The 15,000-nt window shown below is 40.4% G+C and overlaps 1 protein-coding gene and 1 long non-coding RNA gene across 2 annotated transcripts in view; one reads left to right on the top strand and one right to left on the bottom strand.

Annotated features, from left to right (window-relative positions):
• Positions 1-2,244, top strand: part of LOC138059973 (uncharacterized) — a 14,106-nt gene extending 11,862 nt beyond the window's left edge. The window contains exon 3 of the long non-coding RNA XR_011134278.1: positions 1-2,244. This exon is cut by the window's left edge and continues 847 nt beyond it. This is a non-coding gene — a long non-coding RNA (uncharacterized lncRNA).
• A 138-nt stretch (positions 2,245-2,382) lies between these two features.
• The window catches only part of LOC138059972 (caspase recruitment domain-containing protein 9-like), an 18,148-nt gene continuing 5,530 nt past the window's right edge, over positions 2,383-15,000 (bottom strand). The window contains exons 2-4 of the mRNA XM_068905637.1: positions 13,433-13,474; positions 6,009-7,126; positions 2,383-4,629 (exon numbers count right to left, since the gene is read on the bottom strand). Coding sequence (XP_068761738.1) covers positions 3,628-4,629; positions 6,009-7,126; positions 13,433-13,474 — 2,162 coding nt within the window. The 3' untranslated portion in view covers positions 2,383-3,627. The remainder of the gene's footprint in view (positions 4,630-6,008; positions 7,127-13,432; positions 13,475-15,000) is intronic.

Raw genomic sequence — 15,000 nt, forward strand, 5'->3', positions numbered from 1 at the left:
ACCATGGGGGTGAGGCTTGGCGTGGCAAAACAAAGCTTTTTTGGTCCCCCGAGACAATATGGCCGCCGTGTGACAAGGGAGAATTCGGGATTCTATAGAAATACGGAAACGAGATTTGGATTGCATTTATGGACGGGACGCGGGATTTAGCGTTGTAACGAAGCGGGATCCGGGAAACCATCACTTTGAAGCCCCGAGATCCGGGATTTCTGACGGCAAAAAAAATGAAATGTACTCAACTTTCGCCGTCAGCAACGACATAAAATATGCTGCAGCTCATAAGCTAGAATTGTACCCTTCGGACAACACCATCATCGCTGTTCGCGGCTTTACATGATATTATTGATTGTGTGGCTCTTTTTGTATGGGAAGGGAAAGAGCGGAAATTCAATTTTTGCGGAAAGAGAAATTCCCAGCACAAATTCCCCGGAGTGTCGAAACATTGAACAAGAGTGACAGGCCTACCACAGGCACCCCAAGCTCAGTGTGAGGAAAGCCAAGGAAGATATAAAAGCTTGTATACCAATCCGACAATAGACTTGAGAAGACAATTATACGAAAAACTTTTCAATTAAAAAGCTTAACCTTATTGCTATTGTGTCGCGCTTCCTTCCTTTTTTTTTCAGATTCGACGCGATTTGAACTGTTTTCAATTCCTCGGTTGTCAACAGTGTAATAAAATCCCAAGGCTGCACACTAAATTCTCAGGAGCCCACCAAATTGAGTCAAATATTCCTGGATAAAATGTTCCCACGGTTATAATTCCACATCGGAATCAATTGACAGAGATTAAACTTTCATTTCAACCCAACAACAAAGTAATAGCAGCCCTGCGAGCGATCTCAGGTGGTAGTTTGTCCACTCGATCGGAACCAAAAACATTTTCGGCAGATGGATTTCTCAGCAATGTTGGACGGTTGAACTTTGTAACGACACTTGCTTTATTCCCTTGGGTCCCGTCATGACTGCATTGTCTCTCTCATCCAATCACAATCACACCTCCTTCGTGTTGCTAAACTTCAAAAACACATTCAAAAAAGCGTGTCGTTGACAACCTACGGTCTAGGACCCCAGTTAGGGCTCAGTTTGGTAAACCGGGCAGGGTTACAAAGCCGGTTACAAAGTTCTCACTGAGCTTGGGGCGCCTGTGAACCTACACGACTCCCCCGCCGCTTAGCGCGTATTTTAGCCTTTCAGTTTTGTAATTTGGATCTCACGAGTATATCTTTGATTGACCGCCCTGTTTTGTAACATATGAAGAGCGGGTTTCTGTAGATTTCTTTGAGCAATGATCGTCGCTCTATTTAATGCCAGTCTTTCATAGGGATTTGTTTTAAGTTCGTCACTGTTGGGTGTTATTGGGTCACGAATACCAAGATTCGTCTGCTCTCTTGTGGTTTTTGAAGGAGTGCCACTTCCTGATTTAAATTGCACTTCTGAGGGGATCCTTTGAACAAGATTCTCAGGATAACCTCTTTCACATAGGCCTGATTTAAAATTCTAGATGAGGTCTCCAAATACTTTTAGAAGAGTTTGCTCTGAGAAGTCTCACAGCCTCGCCTTTGATGAAGACCTTTTTGACTCCCGTTGGGTGCCACGAGGAGTAACCTGCGATCAAGCGTACTTTTCGTGAGACAGTACCTTTTCGCACCATGTCTAAGAAAAAGTACTCCTGATCGCAGGTTACACGAGGAGAAGTGCGTTCATTGAAATGTTTCAATGTTTGTTTGCTTGTTCAATGAACTGCATTATCTCCTCTCTATTTTAAGTCTAAGCTAGTCTAGGGCGAAAATATGTCCTCTGCATATCGTTTCCAAACGAGCGGTTTAGTGCGCTTTGGTTTAAAATTTCTGTTTCAACCTTAGCCATGAAGATATTGGCCAAAGCCACTACCATTTTTGTACCCATGTCTGTTCCATGGGTTTGTAGGTAGTGTTGACCATGTGACCATTTTCCTCACCTTTTGTAACGCCTGCTTTGCGCAGTTTGCCATTTTTAGCTTGACGGGAAGCGTTTTCATTCTAAATAGGAATGTTAGGAAGAAAAGTATTCTTGTTGATGATCGTAAACATTAGCAACAGATTCAATTACAACTAATAATGGACAATCACGCATCATTTCGGTTTCAAAACTGTGATTGTGAATGCTACAATTAGGGTCAATAGAATCATGATGGTTGGTGGAAAAGACTAACAATGCGTATTCTAAATCAACTGTAGTTGTAGTTGACGACGAGGTTTGGACATCATGTTGTGACGTCATGACCGGGACTGGGATTGGCCAATAAAAACTTTCGGGATTAAGGGAAAATTTTGGTCGGGTTGGCGGGATTAAATAACCCTATTGGGGACCCTCTGTTTTGGAACTCTGATACAAATCTGCAAACTATGTATTATATTGACTGTTTCGTTGGCACTTAGTGATAGCTGTTACTAGTACGAAATGTAGAATACACACTAACTTCTAAATCCTTTCCAACCTTTGCTAAGTTAACATGATGCTACAGTTCACCTCTAACGTAATTTCCAGCTTTTCTAGGATACGATAATTTGCTGCCAGGCTACCCCATTTACGATGTCAAGAAGATCTGGACATTCGTTGGCTAGCGTTAACCGGTCCATCAAAGCAGCCAATGGCGGTTACACAACGTAGTACTCCAAACTTTCACGGTCTGAGGTAAACAAACAGCGGCTTTTCGTTTGGACAAATGTGGACTATTTAGGTGTTAGACCACATTTTAAACGGTTAGCTGCCAAGCACTGTGATTGGTCTCGTCAGAATATGCAGCATTATGCGACACACTCGATTCCCATACTCTTCTTCATTTCTCCTTACATTCACGTGCTTTAGCGAGAAAAGAAATCACATTTTTGAATTCTAAATGAGCAACGTTTATCTCATTTCACGCCCAAGGAACATTTGGACGCAATGGATGGAACGTAATGCTGACCTGAAGAATTCTAACCTTAAGAAGAACACTACAACTACGACACGTGATCTGCACCACCCTCCCTCCCCATCTTCTTCACAGTTTTGCATGTTTCACCTTTAACAAGGGTAGGGGAGGTGACTCATTTCTGAATGCTATATTTTTCAATGCAACTCAAAGCTGGTATAAGTTCTGCAAAATATAAGAAATATATACAAAAACACTCTTCTTTTCTTTAAAAACGACACCGCACTGTTCTTTTGTATATCTTTGGGGCGGTTAACTTAATTAAAATCTACGTTTTGAAAACATTTTTATTTTTGCTTTTAAGTTACTTAAAGACAAAACGTTCAAAAAAATTCTCACCGACAAAACGGCCTTGGAAAAATAAAATATAGTTTGCCCTGTCCAAGAAAACACCGATAGGACCCTTCCAGATTCAGTGCGTGAGACAGTGTTTTCTTTACTGAAGCTTTCACCAATCTGATTGGTCAGAAATACTCGCTCAGCTGACCATCAGAAGAAAGAGAAATAACACTGGTTATGATGATGATGATGACAGTTTCATGAATTTTTCCTTGGCTCAGATGTTCTGACAGCGTTTGCGTTTTTGCATGCTGGAGTGCGTTTTTTTCTTTTAATTTAACACAACGAATTCAAAAGAGCTCATAACCGAGAAACGAACCTGCTAATTAAAGTCAGGAATTTTCCTCAACATCTGCTTGCTGACGAATACCAAGGGAAGGAGAGTTCGGAGCCGATGAACTTCTGGGTCCGCCTTCAGAAAGAGCGTCGGATCTCTTGCGAAAAGAACTTTTTTGAAGAGTAGGCGACTTTAAGGCCTCTTCTATTTCTTCCAATTCTGATCTACGCTTTTCCTCGTCATCACCTGTCTCAAGAGTTTTCGACATTGGCACATTTGACGGTGGATCTTTAAAGTGTTCTGACACCGTGCTATCAAGGTGGTCTCCATTCTCATCAAAGGAGCTTCCTGAGCTCTCTGTTGATTTATGCCCCCCCACAAAATTTAAGATTTTCGATGGAGATGAAATGCTCATGAAATAGCCAGGCCTGGTTGAGCTTTCTGTTTGTCCTTCGCACCCACGTTTTGCTTTCGGCTTCTCATCGTCTTCGACAACTCCGTCAGCTGCTGTTTCAAACGAAGCATATTCCGAGGATTTGTCAAAATTACCCGACTGCTTTTGAGGTAGCCCCGAAATACCATTGCGGCAAGAACGAAAAGACGAATACTTGGAATTGTTGCTGTCAAAAGCACTGTAAATGGAAGGACTGTTGCTAACAGATGGACCAAACATGCACTCCAAGGTGCTGTAAGTCGGTGCACTTTTGAAAAGGCTTCTGCCGCGATTTCTATCAAGACTCAAGGAGTTTTGGGCTGCGGGTGAAAGACTCCGCCTCTCTGGTATCAGCTCTTCTAACTTATTGTCTAATGACAGGTTTTTTTTAGGAGAATCTTCTACGCTATCAATGTTTTGTTCGTTTGTAGGTGATTTGTGCATGGCCACGCGCTTTTTGACACTATCTATGATCTCAGTTGTCTTCCGGCGCGATCTCCAATCATATGAATCTTCACTGCTGTGAGTACTCTCCACAGGCGAATTCTCTTCCATTTCTTCGCCTCGTTCCAGCTTCTTTACCCAGGCGGCCTCAGTATCTATATGGAAGCTCTTTCCAGTTTTCTGCCGTAAAAAAAGATCAATTAACAAATGATCAGTGGTCGCGCTGACTATAATTCCCATGTTTAAATAAGCGTCCGCCATTACGTACTCGCATTCAAAACTGAACGATTGCACCAAGGAATTGGATCTAGGGAAAAGGACGTCATTTACTACCTAGCTGAAAATATCAGCCTTTAAATGCAGCTTATTATGTAGGCAAAAGACCAGTTTAAAAGTCTGACACCCCAAAACTCCTGTGCTGCATGTTAATTCAGCAGCGTATATACGCATTAACGAACGAAATGATACTTGAAATGAATCATATATTGAACTGCGGATATGAAATTAAGTGAAGCTATGATCCTCGTAGTTATGAACGCAATTTTAGTAATTGCGTAGAGACACCTGAAAAATTCCGGAATTCAGCGGGGTTTGACAACCCGTGGCCTCGCCATGCCGGTGCGACGCTCTAACCAACTGAGCTATAAAGCCACTGATGTTGGGAGCTAGTTATTTGTGCGTTCAAATGTTCCCGTGATGAATGAATCAACGAAGGAAATGAATCATATATTGAACTGCAGATATAAAATCAGGTGAAGCTTTGATCCTCGCAGTTATGAACTCAATCAAGAGCCATTATGTCTCTTGACTCAATTTGAGCAATTGCGTCGAGAAGCCTGAAGAATTCAGGACTTGAAGGAGGTGCAAACCCGTGACCTCGAGATGCCGGTGCGACGCTCTAACCAACTGAGCTATGAAGCCTGAGCCACTGATGTTGAGAGATGGTCGTTTGCATTCATAACTCTAGGATCACAGCCTCAATTGATTTCATATCCGCAATCCGCTATATGTCGATCCTCCTCTCTCAAGATGTTAAACTTAGTAATGGCGGACCATTAAATAGGAAAATTCTAGTTAAAACAGACAGTTTTGTATTAATCAAGGTCACTTAGTGTTTTGAAATCTAAAGAAATTTGGACATAGGAGTACTTCAAAGCGATGTCATTGTTTGGAACCATTGACGTATAATGTTCCTTTGATATTCAAATTTGCCGTCCAGCGACAATGCAACAAGGGTTACGTCAGGCAAACTTGTGTTACATGTATTCTCGTTCCCAGGGTTTCCCTCTATCTATTCCCTGAAGCAAGAGGATACCCTGGAAACGAGATGACCGGAGAGTTCTTCGCTGATAGTAAGGTTTTTTCGATCGTTTGACGCAATTAGGAATTGTTGGTATTTTAATGCTCAGTGAGAGGTACTGTGGAATAATTGAAAGTCCGTCTCGCCGGGCAAAAAAAAAGCCCGACAAATGCAAGTCAGTTTGGATAGCAATGCCATCCAAAACGCGGTACAAGTGAACCCACTCAAATTCATGAACATCATTTCATTTACCGCTTACCTTCTCGGCAGCGAAGGCACTATCGCTTACATCTGACGGATTCCTTTGAAGCTTGACTTTCCTCAGATCTTCCATCTCAAGTTCGGTCTGATAAAGTAGTTCCCTGACTTGATGTAGTTCTTCAGCTGTCTTCTTGTACTGCAGCTCAAACTGTCGGCTGTAATCCATCTGTCTGTCAACTGCTTCATCTCGACTGCGGACAACTTCAGTTAATCGGCACATAGTTTCTTCTCTGTCTTTCCTCACCTCATCTCGTTCCACCGCAGTCTCCTTCCACGCCTTCTCATACAAATCTCGTTGCTCTCGATACGTGTTTGACGTCTGTTCGTAATCTTTGCACCGCTTTTTCAAGTCTTCTATTTCTCGCCCAGAAATTGTCAACCTCAGCTCCAATTCGTCCGCTTTGTCCCGGAGTTCAGAGTAATCAGCAACAGTGCTTTCATGACTTTCTTGAGTTTGTTTCCTGTCTTCTTCAACAATATCATACCTGGCTTTTAGTGCTTCTGTCCAACACTTCAGATCTTCTAATTCCCTCAAAGCTTCGTCTTTTTCTTGTTTAAGCTTCTGATTGCTGAACTGCAGCTGTCGAACTTTTACCTTCAGTTCCTCGGCTCGTTGGATGTTATCTTTTTGATGTTCAAGCTTTTCCGTCAGCTTCATCGATTCTCGTCTCTGGTTGTCGTAATTCTTTGAAATCTGAGAGAAGCGGTTCAGAAGATTTTCTTTCTCGTTGTTGCTTTCCTCTAGCTTCTCTTTCAATTTGTCTACCTCCTCTTTGGTGGAGAGAAGCTTCATTTGCAGGGCGATTATGAAATGTGTTCTTTCAAGAATTTCTCTTTTCTGTTCTTGTTGATGTTGCGCAGCGCCTTCCACCACCTTTTTAGCGCTAGAATGTGACTCCATCAACATGGCTTCCGTGTCGAAGTACCGTTTTTCCAGTTCGTCAATGAGCTGATTCTTCTCGAACAACTCTTTGGAAGTTCTACTCAACCTCTTTTCCAGCACAGCCTTTTCTTTTAACACTTCATCGTATCGGATCGTCAAATCTTGCAAGTCGGACATGGTGCGTTTTAAATGATTGCTCATTATGTCAACGTCAGGTCCATAATTATTTGATCCTGGTTGGGAAAAAGGCAATTGAACAAACTGTAAGAAATGTTACGATTATCTGGCAGTCAAAACAAATTTTGCTTTTTCTTCTGAGCTTTTAAGTCGTCCACCGGAAGATATCATTTCTTTTGTCCTTGGGAGAAACCCTTGAAAAAATTAACATGATCTCACTGGTAAATTATCAACCGTGAACGACATTCCAAACAGGCACTGAACGGAATCGCACAAGTTTTGCCGGTTTTGTTCCACTTTAAAGAAACATAAACATCTCTTCTATGAAAAAAGTATAGAATTTTCGTTTTTGTTACATAATTGTTCAGTCGTTTTTAGTCCATTCCCTTAAATACTTGATGGGCGATCAGTATCCATTATATGATAAAAGGTGTTTATAAAAACGTTGAAACTGATCTAGATAAAAAATTATTAAAAACTGAATTTTCGACTGCAACTGCGGTCTTCATCAGAGTGACTAAAATATGCTGTTCGAGAGTAATATGCTAAAACTAAAATAAGAAGTTACTTTATCCCCTAGGGCTTCAATAATGTCTTATAGACAGAAGGGAATGGTTTCCGCTCGTTCACTGAATTTTGTCTATTGTGGAGTGCTATGATTCCAAAAAGATTCTTTTGTGCCAATTATTGACATTCTTTTCTAGAATTTTCACATAGCCAGTGTCAACAAAAGGCATTGTGTACAAGGTTAAATGCCGATCGTGTGATTTCACATACATTGGGGAAACAAAGAGAATTCACGTGGCGGTGAGCATAAACCAGGAACTAATAATAACAAAGAATCGGCAATAAAAGATCACGCCGAAACCACTGACCATGACATTGACACTGGCTATGTGGAAATTCTAGAAAAGAATGTCAATTTGAATCACCCTACGTGATCAAACTACACACAAATGATCGTGTTACGGTTGAAATCCTATCCGCGCCAATGTTCGTCGTTCGGGGGACGAACTCCGGAAAGCGAAGTGCCGAGAGTACAAAAAGAGAAAAGGGATGAAACTGACCACCACGTGACTAGTTCAATGTGGACCGGAGGATACCGGCGAGGGAAATGCGTCATCACTTCTAAGATGCGACGCGCGACGAACTCCGGAAAGCGAAGCTTACCGTACGAGGCACGAAGTGCCGAGAGTACAAAAAGAGATTTGGGATGAAACTGACAACCACTTGACTAGTTGAATACCAGTGACGGAAATGCGTCATCAGTTTTTAGAAGATACCGTGAAGTGAAATCAACCGTTGGTTTTGCACCAAGACATGGAAACTACGGCATCAGTACCAGGATAAACAGACAAAACAATAAAAAATTCAAAGTGGAAAACAAATCCCTCTTTAAAAATTGGTAAGAATTTTCCGAATTTGTTTTCCGTTCTTTGTCGATGCTGCTGACGCAACGCTTTAACTACAATATAAATGTAAACATGATTATTTAACTATAAAAAAAACTGCGATAAAACATATCTAAACATGTTAAAAAATACTAAAAACTAATAATACTAAACTAATACTAAGAATGCTAAATGTCATTATCAACTCAAAGTTATTTGAAAATTACAATCTATAAAAACAAAACAATACCTGATAAGGAGCCTGTATAGTTACAGAAAGGAACAATGAAATTTAAACGATAAGTTGGGCACGTATGGAGTCCGTCTGGATATTCAAATAGGCCACTTGCACTAAGAGGTCATGTGACATCGTTTTTATGAAAATGAAAGTTACATGATTTTGCCTTCGAAACACTTTTAGTGGGTCATCTCTTAAACAAAATAATAGTGATTTGGTTTTTGAAACCCGCACCATTTGCTTAAAATGAGAAAGTCCGTAACTGGTCACGTGACCAAAACTTGATTTTTTAAAATTATGAATTATCGCTTTCTGACACAAATTTTGCACTTGAACTTCAAGGAAAATGTTGAAAAGATGATGTGGTAACGTTTATGGCACATCTGAACTCAACTATCAAACATTTAACAAGATATAAGCAAAAAGTAGTTTTGGCCGCCATGTTGGAGGGCATGAGTATGCCCTCCAACATGGCAGCCAAGACAAATCATGCTACTTTGTTGAAAAATCAAAGTACCATAAAATATCTCCCTTAAATGTGTTTCCTCTCAAATTTCGTGTGTAAGATAATTTTTATGTGTTCTGTCAATTTTTGGCAACAGCAAGATTACAACTCACTGTTTAAGGGAAGCATTGGTCACGTGACCTCTTAGTGCAAGTGGCCTATTAGGCTTGAGCATTTCGTAGACTAAGCAAACCCAATTAAGTGTGCCTTAGTACTTTTTTAAGACCTTAAATTGGTTTTCTTTCAAAAGATCCTTCCTACCGGGAGCTTCCAACAAATGTCGGCCAATACTCCGGTTCCAGAAAATACCAGAAGTTGCATAGCCCTCGCGGCAGGAAAAATGTCAGACAAAACTAACAAGAACGAGGTTGTAGGCAAATTTAAAGCTACTTCAGCCGTGCAAATTGTTACGAAGGAGAAACACAACTCCAAACTGTAATAACCAGAGTGAAAATCGACCCGATCTATTGTTTCGTGCGTTTCCATCGGACACAACAACTGAAGAAGTGGGAAATTCGTATGACAAGAGGAAATGGCTTCTTTGCCATCGTAGGAAACAGGTTCTGTCGTTCTGAACATTTCTTGCCGACGGATTTTAAACGGACTCTGACTGGTCATAGACGCGACTTAAAGCGTACCATCGGTCTTTCCTTGGACAAAATTGGATGAAGAATGACTTTGTAAATGGAAAAGGCTGAAGTTGAGATAAGAGAAATCTGAAGGGATAACAAGAGCCGAGAGTGCTCATGAATATAAAGACCACGAAGAAATTGCAGATCGAAGGTTTCCAAAAAGATTCGGTTGTATTCGGTCCGCCAACACTTGACAGGTGGATGGAAGAAATAAAGATGGAAAATGGAAGGCTACTTCAAGAATCATAAGAATTTAATTAAAGCAAAAGAAAGGATTTCCAAGTTTGGTCTGGAAAGATTTCAAGTAGTAATGAAGATATAAAATTTTATACTGGATTTCCAGACTATATAACTTTATTAGAATTCTGGAAATATGTAGAGCCTAATGCCCCAAAATTAGCTTATTTCAGTTTTGCATGTACGCGATAATACTGATTCTATTAATTTTGAAGATAAATTTCCTTTCAAGAGGTTTCCTGGACGCAATGTTGGTTGCGCCAGAAGTTTGCAACTGATTGATGAGTTTTGGGTTTTTTGACCCGTTCAAGACTTGGTTTATTTGAGCGTGAAGCCATCTCCTCTTTTCATACGAATTTCCCACTTCTTCAGTTGTTGTGTCCGATGGAAACGCACGAAACTATAAATCGGGTCGATTTTCACTTTGGTTATTACAGTTTGGAGTTGTGCAACATTTGTGACCAATTTTTTTCTCCTTGGTAACAATTTGCAGGCCTGAAGTAGCTTTAAATTTGCCTGCAACCTCGTTCTTGTTTGTTTTCTCCGCTATTAACCCTCACTTGCATGCAACTTCCGCTTTTTTCTGCAATCGGAGTATTGAGGAATTTCTGTGTTCAGCAATACATTGGTGAAGGTATCGGGCTGTATACCCAAACATAATCTGCATCGCACAGATCACATATAAAATAATTAACAACACATGGCTAAGCTTGATTTCTTTGGGTTGATCTTGCTCACGAAAACCGGTACTGTTAAACCAATCTTATGACTAAGATCGCGTACTTGTTTTCGGACTATCCTGTTGGCCTAATTAATTCTACTCAGAAAACAGGGCGGTCAGAAACACCAATGACTGTGGCACAGTGAGATTTTGTCCTCCATTCAAAGATCAAGTGGCAGTCATTGCGGTCCGTAAACACCTATAATACGCGATCTCCGTCATAAGATTGGCTTTACAGTACAACCGATTTTCATGAGCACACAATTGAGGCTTGATAATGACGTTTTGCCAACGTCGAAACGTTGTTTTTAGCAAAGTTTTAGTATTTTTTATCATGTTTAGATATGTTTATGGCATTTTTTTATAGTTAAATATTAATGTTTACATTTATATTGTAGTAAAGCGCCGCGTCAGCAGAATCGAGAAAGAACCCAAAACAAATTCGGAAAATTCTTACCAACTTCTGAAAATAGATTTGTTTTCCACTTTTTCTCGAAGCGATGTTTCCATGTCTTGGTGCTAAACAGCTGTTACTAACGGTTGATTTCTAACCATTTTCCAAGTGTTTTGCGTTCGATTTCGAACAATGTGGACCGGAGGATACCGGTGACGGAAACGCATCATCGGTTGTAAGAAGATAGGGAAATCTATGGAGGTACATCTATGACAAAATGCAATTATAGTAATTTCAAAATTGTGAATGCATCGATCCAAAGCTGAAGGGCGAAAACCCACTTCAAGTCATTACGCGAATAGGCATAACGCAGAGATCTTTGCACTGATTTTAAAACGCTTAATGGCCGCTTTCTTTATAAGTTCTTCGTTGGCGACTTTTTGCTGCCTCGATTCGACCCATAGGATTTTCCCGGCTCCTTCGGTATACGTTTTCGAATGCTTAGTTTTTGATACTGCCGCAAAAAAATCGGTCTATTTAGAGGGTCTCCAATAGGGTTTTCGGCATCCAAGATTTGGCTCTTTTAGAGCCCGGGATTCGGGATCCTAAGGAAATATAGGATCAGAACTCGGGACCACATTTATGGCGGGACGCGGGATTTAGCATTATTACGAAGCGGGATCCGGAAATCCGGAAAATCGTCACTTTGAAGCCCCGAGATCCGGGATTTCTGACAGCCAAAAATAAACTCAACTTTCGCCCTCGGCAACGACGGAAACAACCGGAAATTTAAGTGTACGGGAGTGACAGGCCTACACGACTTCTTAACGCGTGTTTTAGCCTTTCAGTTTTGTAGTTTCAGTTCGCTGTCACGAGTATATATTTGTCTGACCGACCCTCTTTTGTAACATGACGGGCGGGTTCCTGTAGATTTCTATGAGCAATGGTTGTCGCTCTATTAAATGCCAGTCTTTCATGAGGATTTGTTTTAAGATCGTCAAGACGAGTTTTGGACATCATGCTGTGACGTCATGACCGGTATCGAGATTGGCCGATAAAACGTTCGGGATAAAGGGAAAATTTTGGTCGGGATGACGGGATTGAAGAACTCTTTGGGGACCCCTCTATTCAGTTCAAGATAGTTAAGAAAGCACGATCCACATAGCAACAACGGATATGTCTTAACTGAGACCATTTGCCGTAAACACCGGCGTATAAGCCGCACCTTTTTGCTCAAAAATTTCGGATCAAATCGGGGATGCAAATCGGGGATGCGTCTTATCTGCGGGAACATCCAGACACCATGCCGTAAATTTGCATAAATTAACAAGTTTAGCGAAAATTCTTCAGTCTGTATTATTGATCTGTGCAGCAAATAAAAAAGAACTTCATAAAACAACACCACATTACGCATTGATCATTGCTTTTGCGAGTTTGGTGGCTCCTAAAAGAGCTGTTTTTGTTTGAGCTTACACAATTATTAAACCTTATTCGTTAAAAGATCTTTTAACCGGTTTAACATTGCCTTTCTTGAGCAGGTGAACTTCACTCGGCAGGGAATCTCCATTCCACCACAAAGTTGTTTACAATGTCGACGATGACCGCTCACTTCGATCCACCACGAGCGAGAATGCCTGGTTACTAAGCTAAAACGAACCGAAACGTTCGTCAGGTGTTGTTGTATGTAAATTCTAATGAGAAATGGACAGGAATGAAAAATACTGGATTAAAAATGCCAGAGAAAGATCAAATTTATGTCCTAGTCGGATTTTCATACTATTAAAAAGTCAAAAGTGCAAGAAACGTGAAGAAACAGTGCATTTACATGTAAGACATCTTTGTCAAGACTCCACTTTTGATTTATTTTAATTTCTTTCAATTTTTTTTCCAAAATCTAAGTTGCTAAACTCGGGGTGCGGCTTATCTGCGAGTGTGTTTACGGTATACCAATTTGCCGCTATTTCTGGGAAACCTGGAACTGATAGAGCCAGTGGTGCTTTAGCCAAACTGACTGCAGTAAGTATTTTCTATCACACAAGGTTTGTTAAAGAATTTCCTGTGGCTTCCTCTTTCAGAATTTACCGGTAAGTGTAGAAATTTGGCGGAAAGGCTTTAAAATGGTGTTTTATTCAGGAAAGTCTGAAAAGTCGTAAGTCTCAGGCTTAAAATTTTCGAAATATTGAAAGATGACTAACTTGGATTAAAACACATTTTTACTGTTAGAAATGTCTCAGTAACAGTTACCTAAGAAGAAATTCTCTCCTCCCATCATGAGTGGGCTTGGTCCTAGAAAAATAAAGATAAAATAATTAATTTTTAGCAAACACCTTCCAGGACAAAACCAGACGGGTCTACAAATTTCGTAACTTTCAAATGATAGGCTTTCAACCGATAAAATACAAAAAGGTAATCTGTGACAGTTAGTACAGAAGCAAAGCCCTTGGTCATTAGGCCATCCCCTTCTTTTCTCCGTTTCGCGTCGTCCGACCGACCCAAATTTTTGGCATTTTCAAAACAAAAAAAAAAAGCTAACGACGTTTTTAAGCCATTTTATGTAGCATAGGAGTTTCGGTGGTTGATCCTTTTCCCCACGCTGTCTTAATTTTGCAACAACCTTCACCAACTTCTCCGCCATATTGATTTTGGGTTCATGTCTTGTTGTTTTCCTGGATCCACAGCTATTATGCTGGGGTACCACGGCTCCGATTCCGAGAATGCTTTTTTTTAGGCTTTTTTTTCTCAATCCGACCGACCGACCCGATATCAGGAAACGCATTCGACGGTAAACGAAAAAAAAAGGGGATGGCCGTATGTCGTGTGGGGAGGATAAACAGTGTTTTTTGGTTGCCATTAATTTCTATCAAAAGATAAAAACTACCGAAACAAATTTAACACAATGTTTAGGAGTCATCGTGTCATCACTTTCAAGTGAAGACCAATAAAATTGCGCTGAAAAATATACAGTTAGAGGTGAAAGCATTTGTAAAAGTAATGGTGTGCTAAATAAATTACGATACTTTGTGTGGAGGCTTGTTTAAATGAACCTTTCCACGGTTTCTGACGCCATTTTGGTTGGGGGGGGAGCAAACACAGCTCAAAATGCAGTGAATGTAAGGGAATTTTGGCGACTTTGAACCATTATAAATCCTTTAAGGTCTGACAGTTAAGGATAGAAAGAATACCTCTCAAAATGCACCTCTATTGAGATTAGTTTCGTGAAGTATGGCGATCAGAATCAAGCTATAGCAACCGCAAACGAAATTTGTAAATTTTATATAAACTCGGCCTTGCAATCAACACTATGCAAATTTCCGCGAAATTTGAAGCGACATGAGACTTCTATCGGCTTGCGCAATCTGCCAATGATCTAATTTTCCGTTGAGTGAATGACATTGATAAAGTGACTACAAGAATTTTAAAAATTTTAAAATCTGCCGCTTTGTAGCGGAGTTACAGAGGTTTGAATTCAGCAAAAATCCCATACATTCACTGTAATTTAAGTCGCGTTTCCTCAACCCCATCCCCCCTCCCCTCAAACCAATATGGCGTCAGAAACCGAAGAAAGGTGTATTCTTTATGAAGCGCATTTAATAAATCAGACAGTGTCAGTACAACTTTATTCACTTCTCAACTTGACAAAATATGTCACGGTGACATTGAAACATCGTGTTAAATTTGTTTTGCTGTTTTACACCCCTAAATGTGCTCTAGTAGGCCCCCGTCCACACTAACGCGTTTGTTTCAAAACGCATTTATTTCGATGCGTTTAGACCTTCTCTCCACACCAAAACGCTGAGCGTTTTTATCGAAAA

This window comes from Montipora capricornis, chromosome 8 (assembly GCF_036669925.1).
Source record: "Montipora capricornis isolate CH-2021 chromosome 8, ASM3666992v2, whole genome shotgun sequence".
In the NCBI taxonomy this organism is placed as follows: domain Eukaryota; kingdom Metazoa; phylum Cnidaria; class Anthozoa; order Scleractinia; family Acroporidae; genus Montipora; species Montipora capricornis.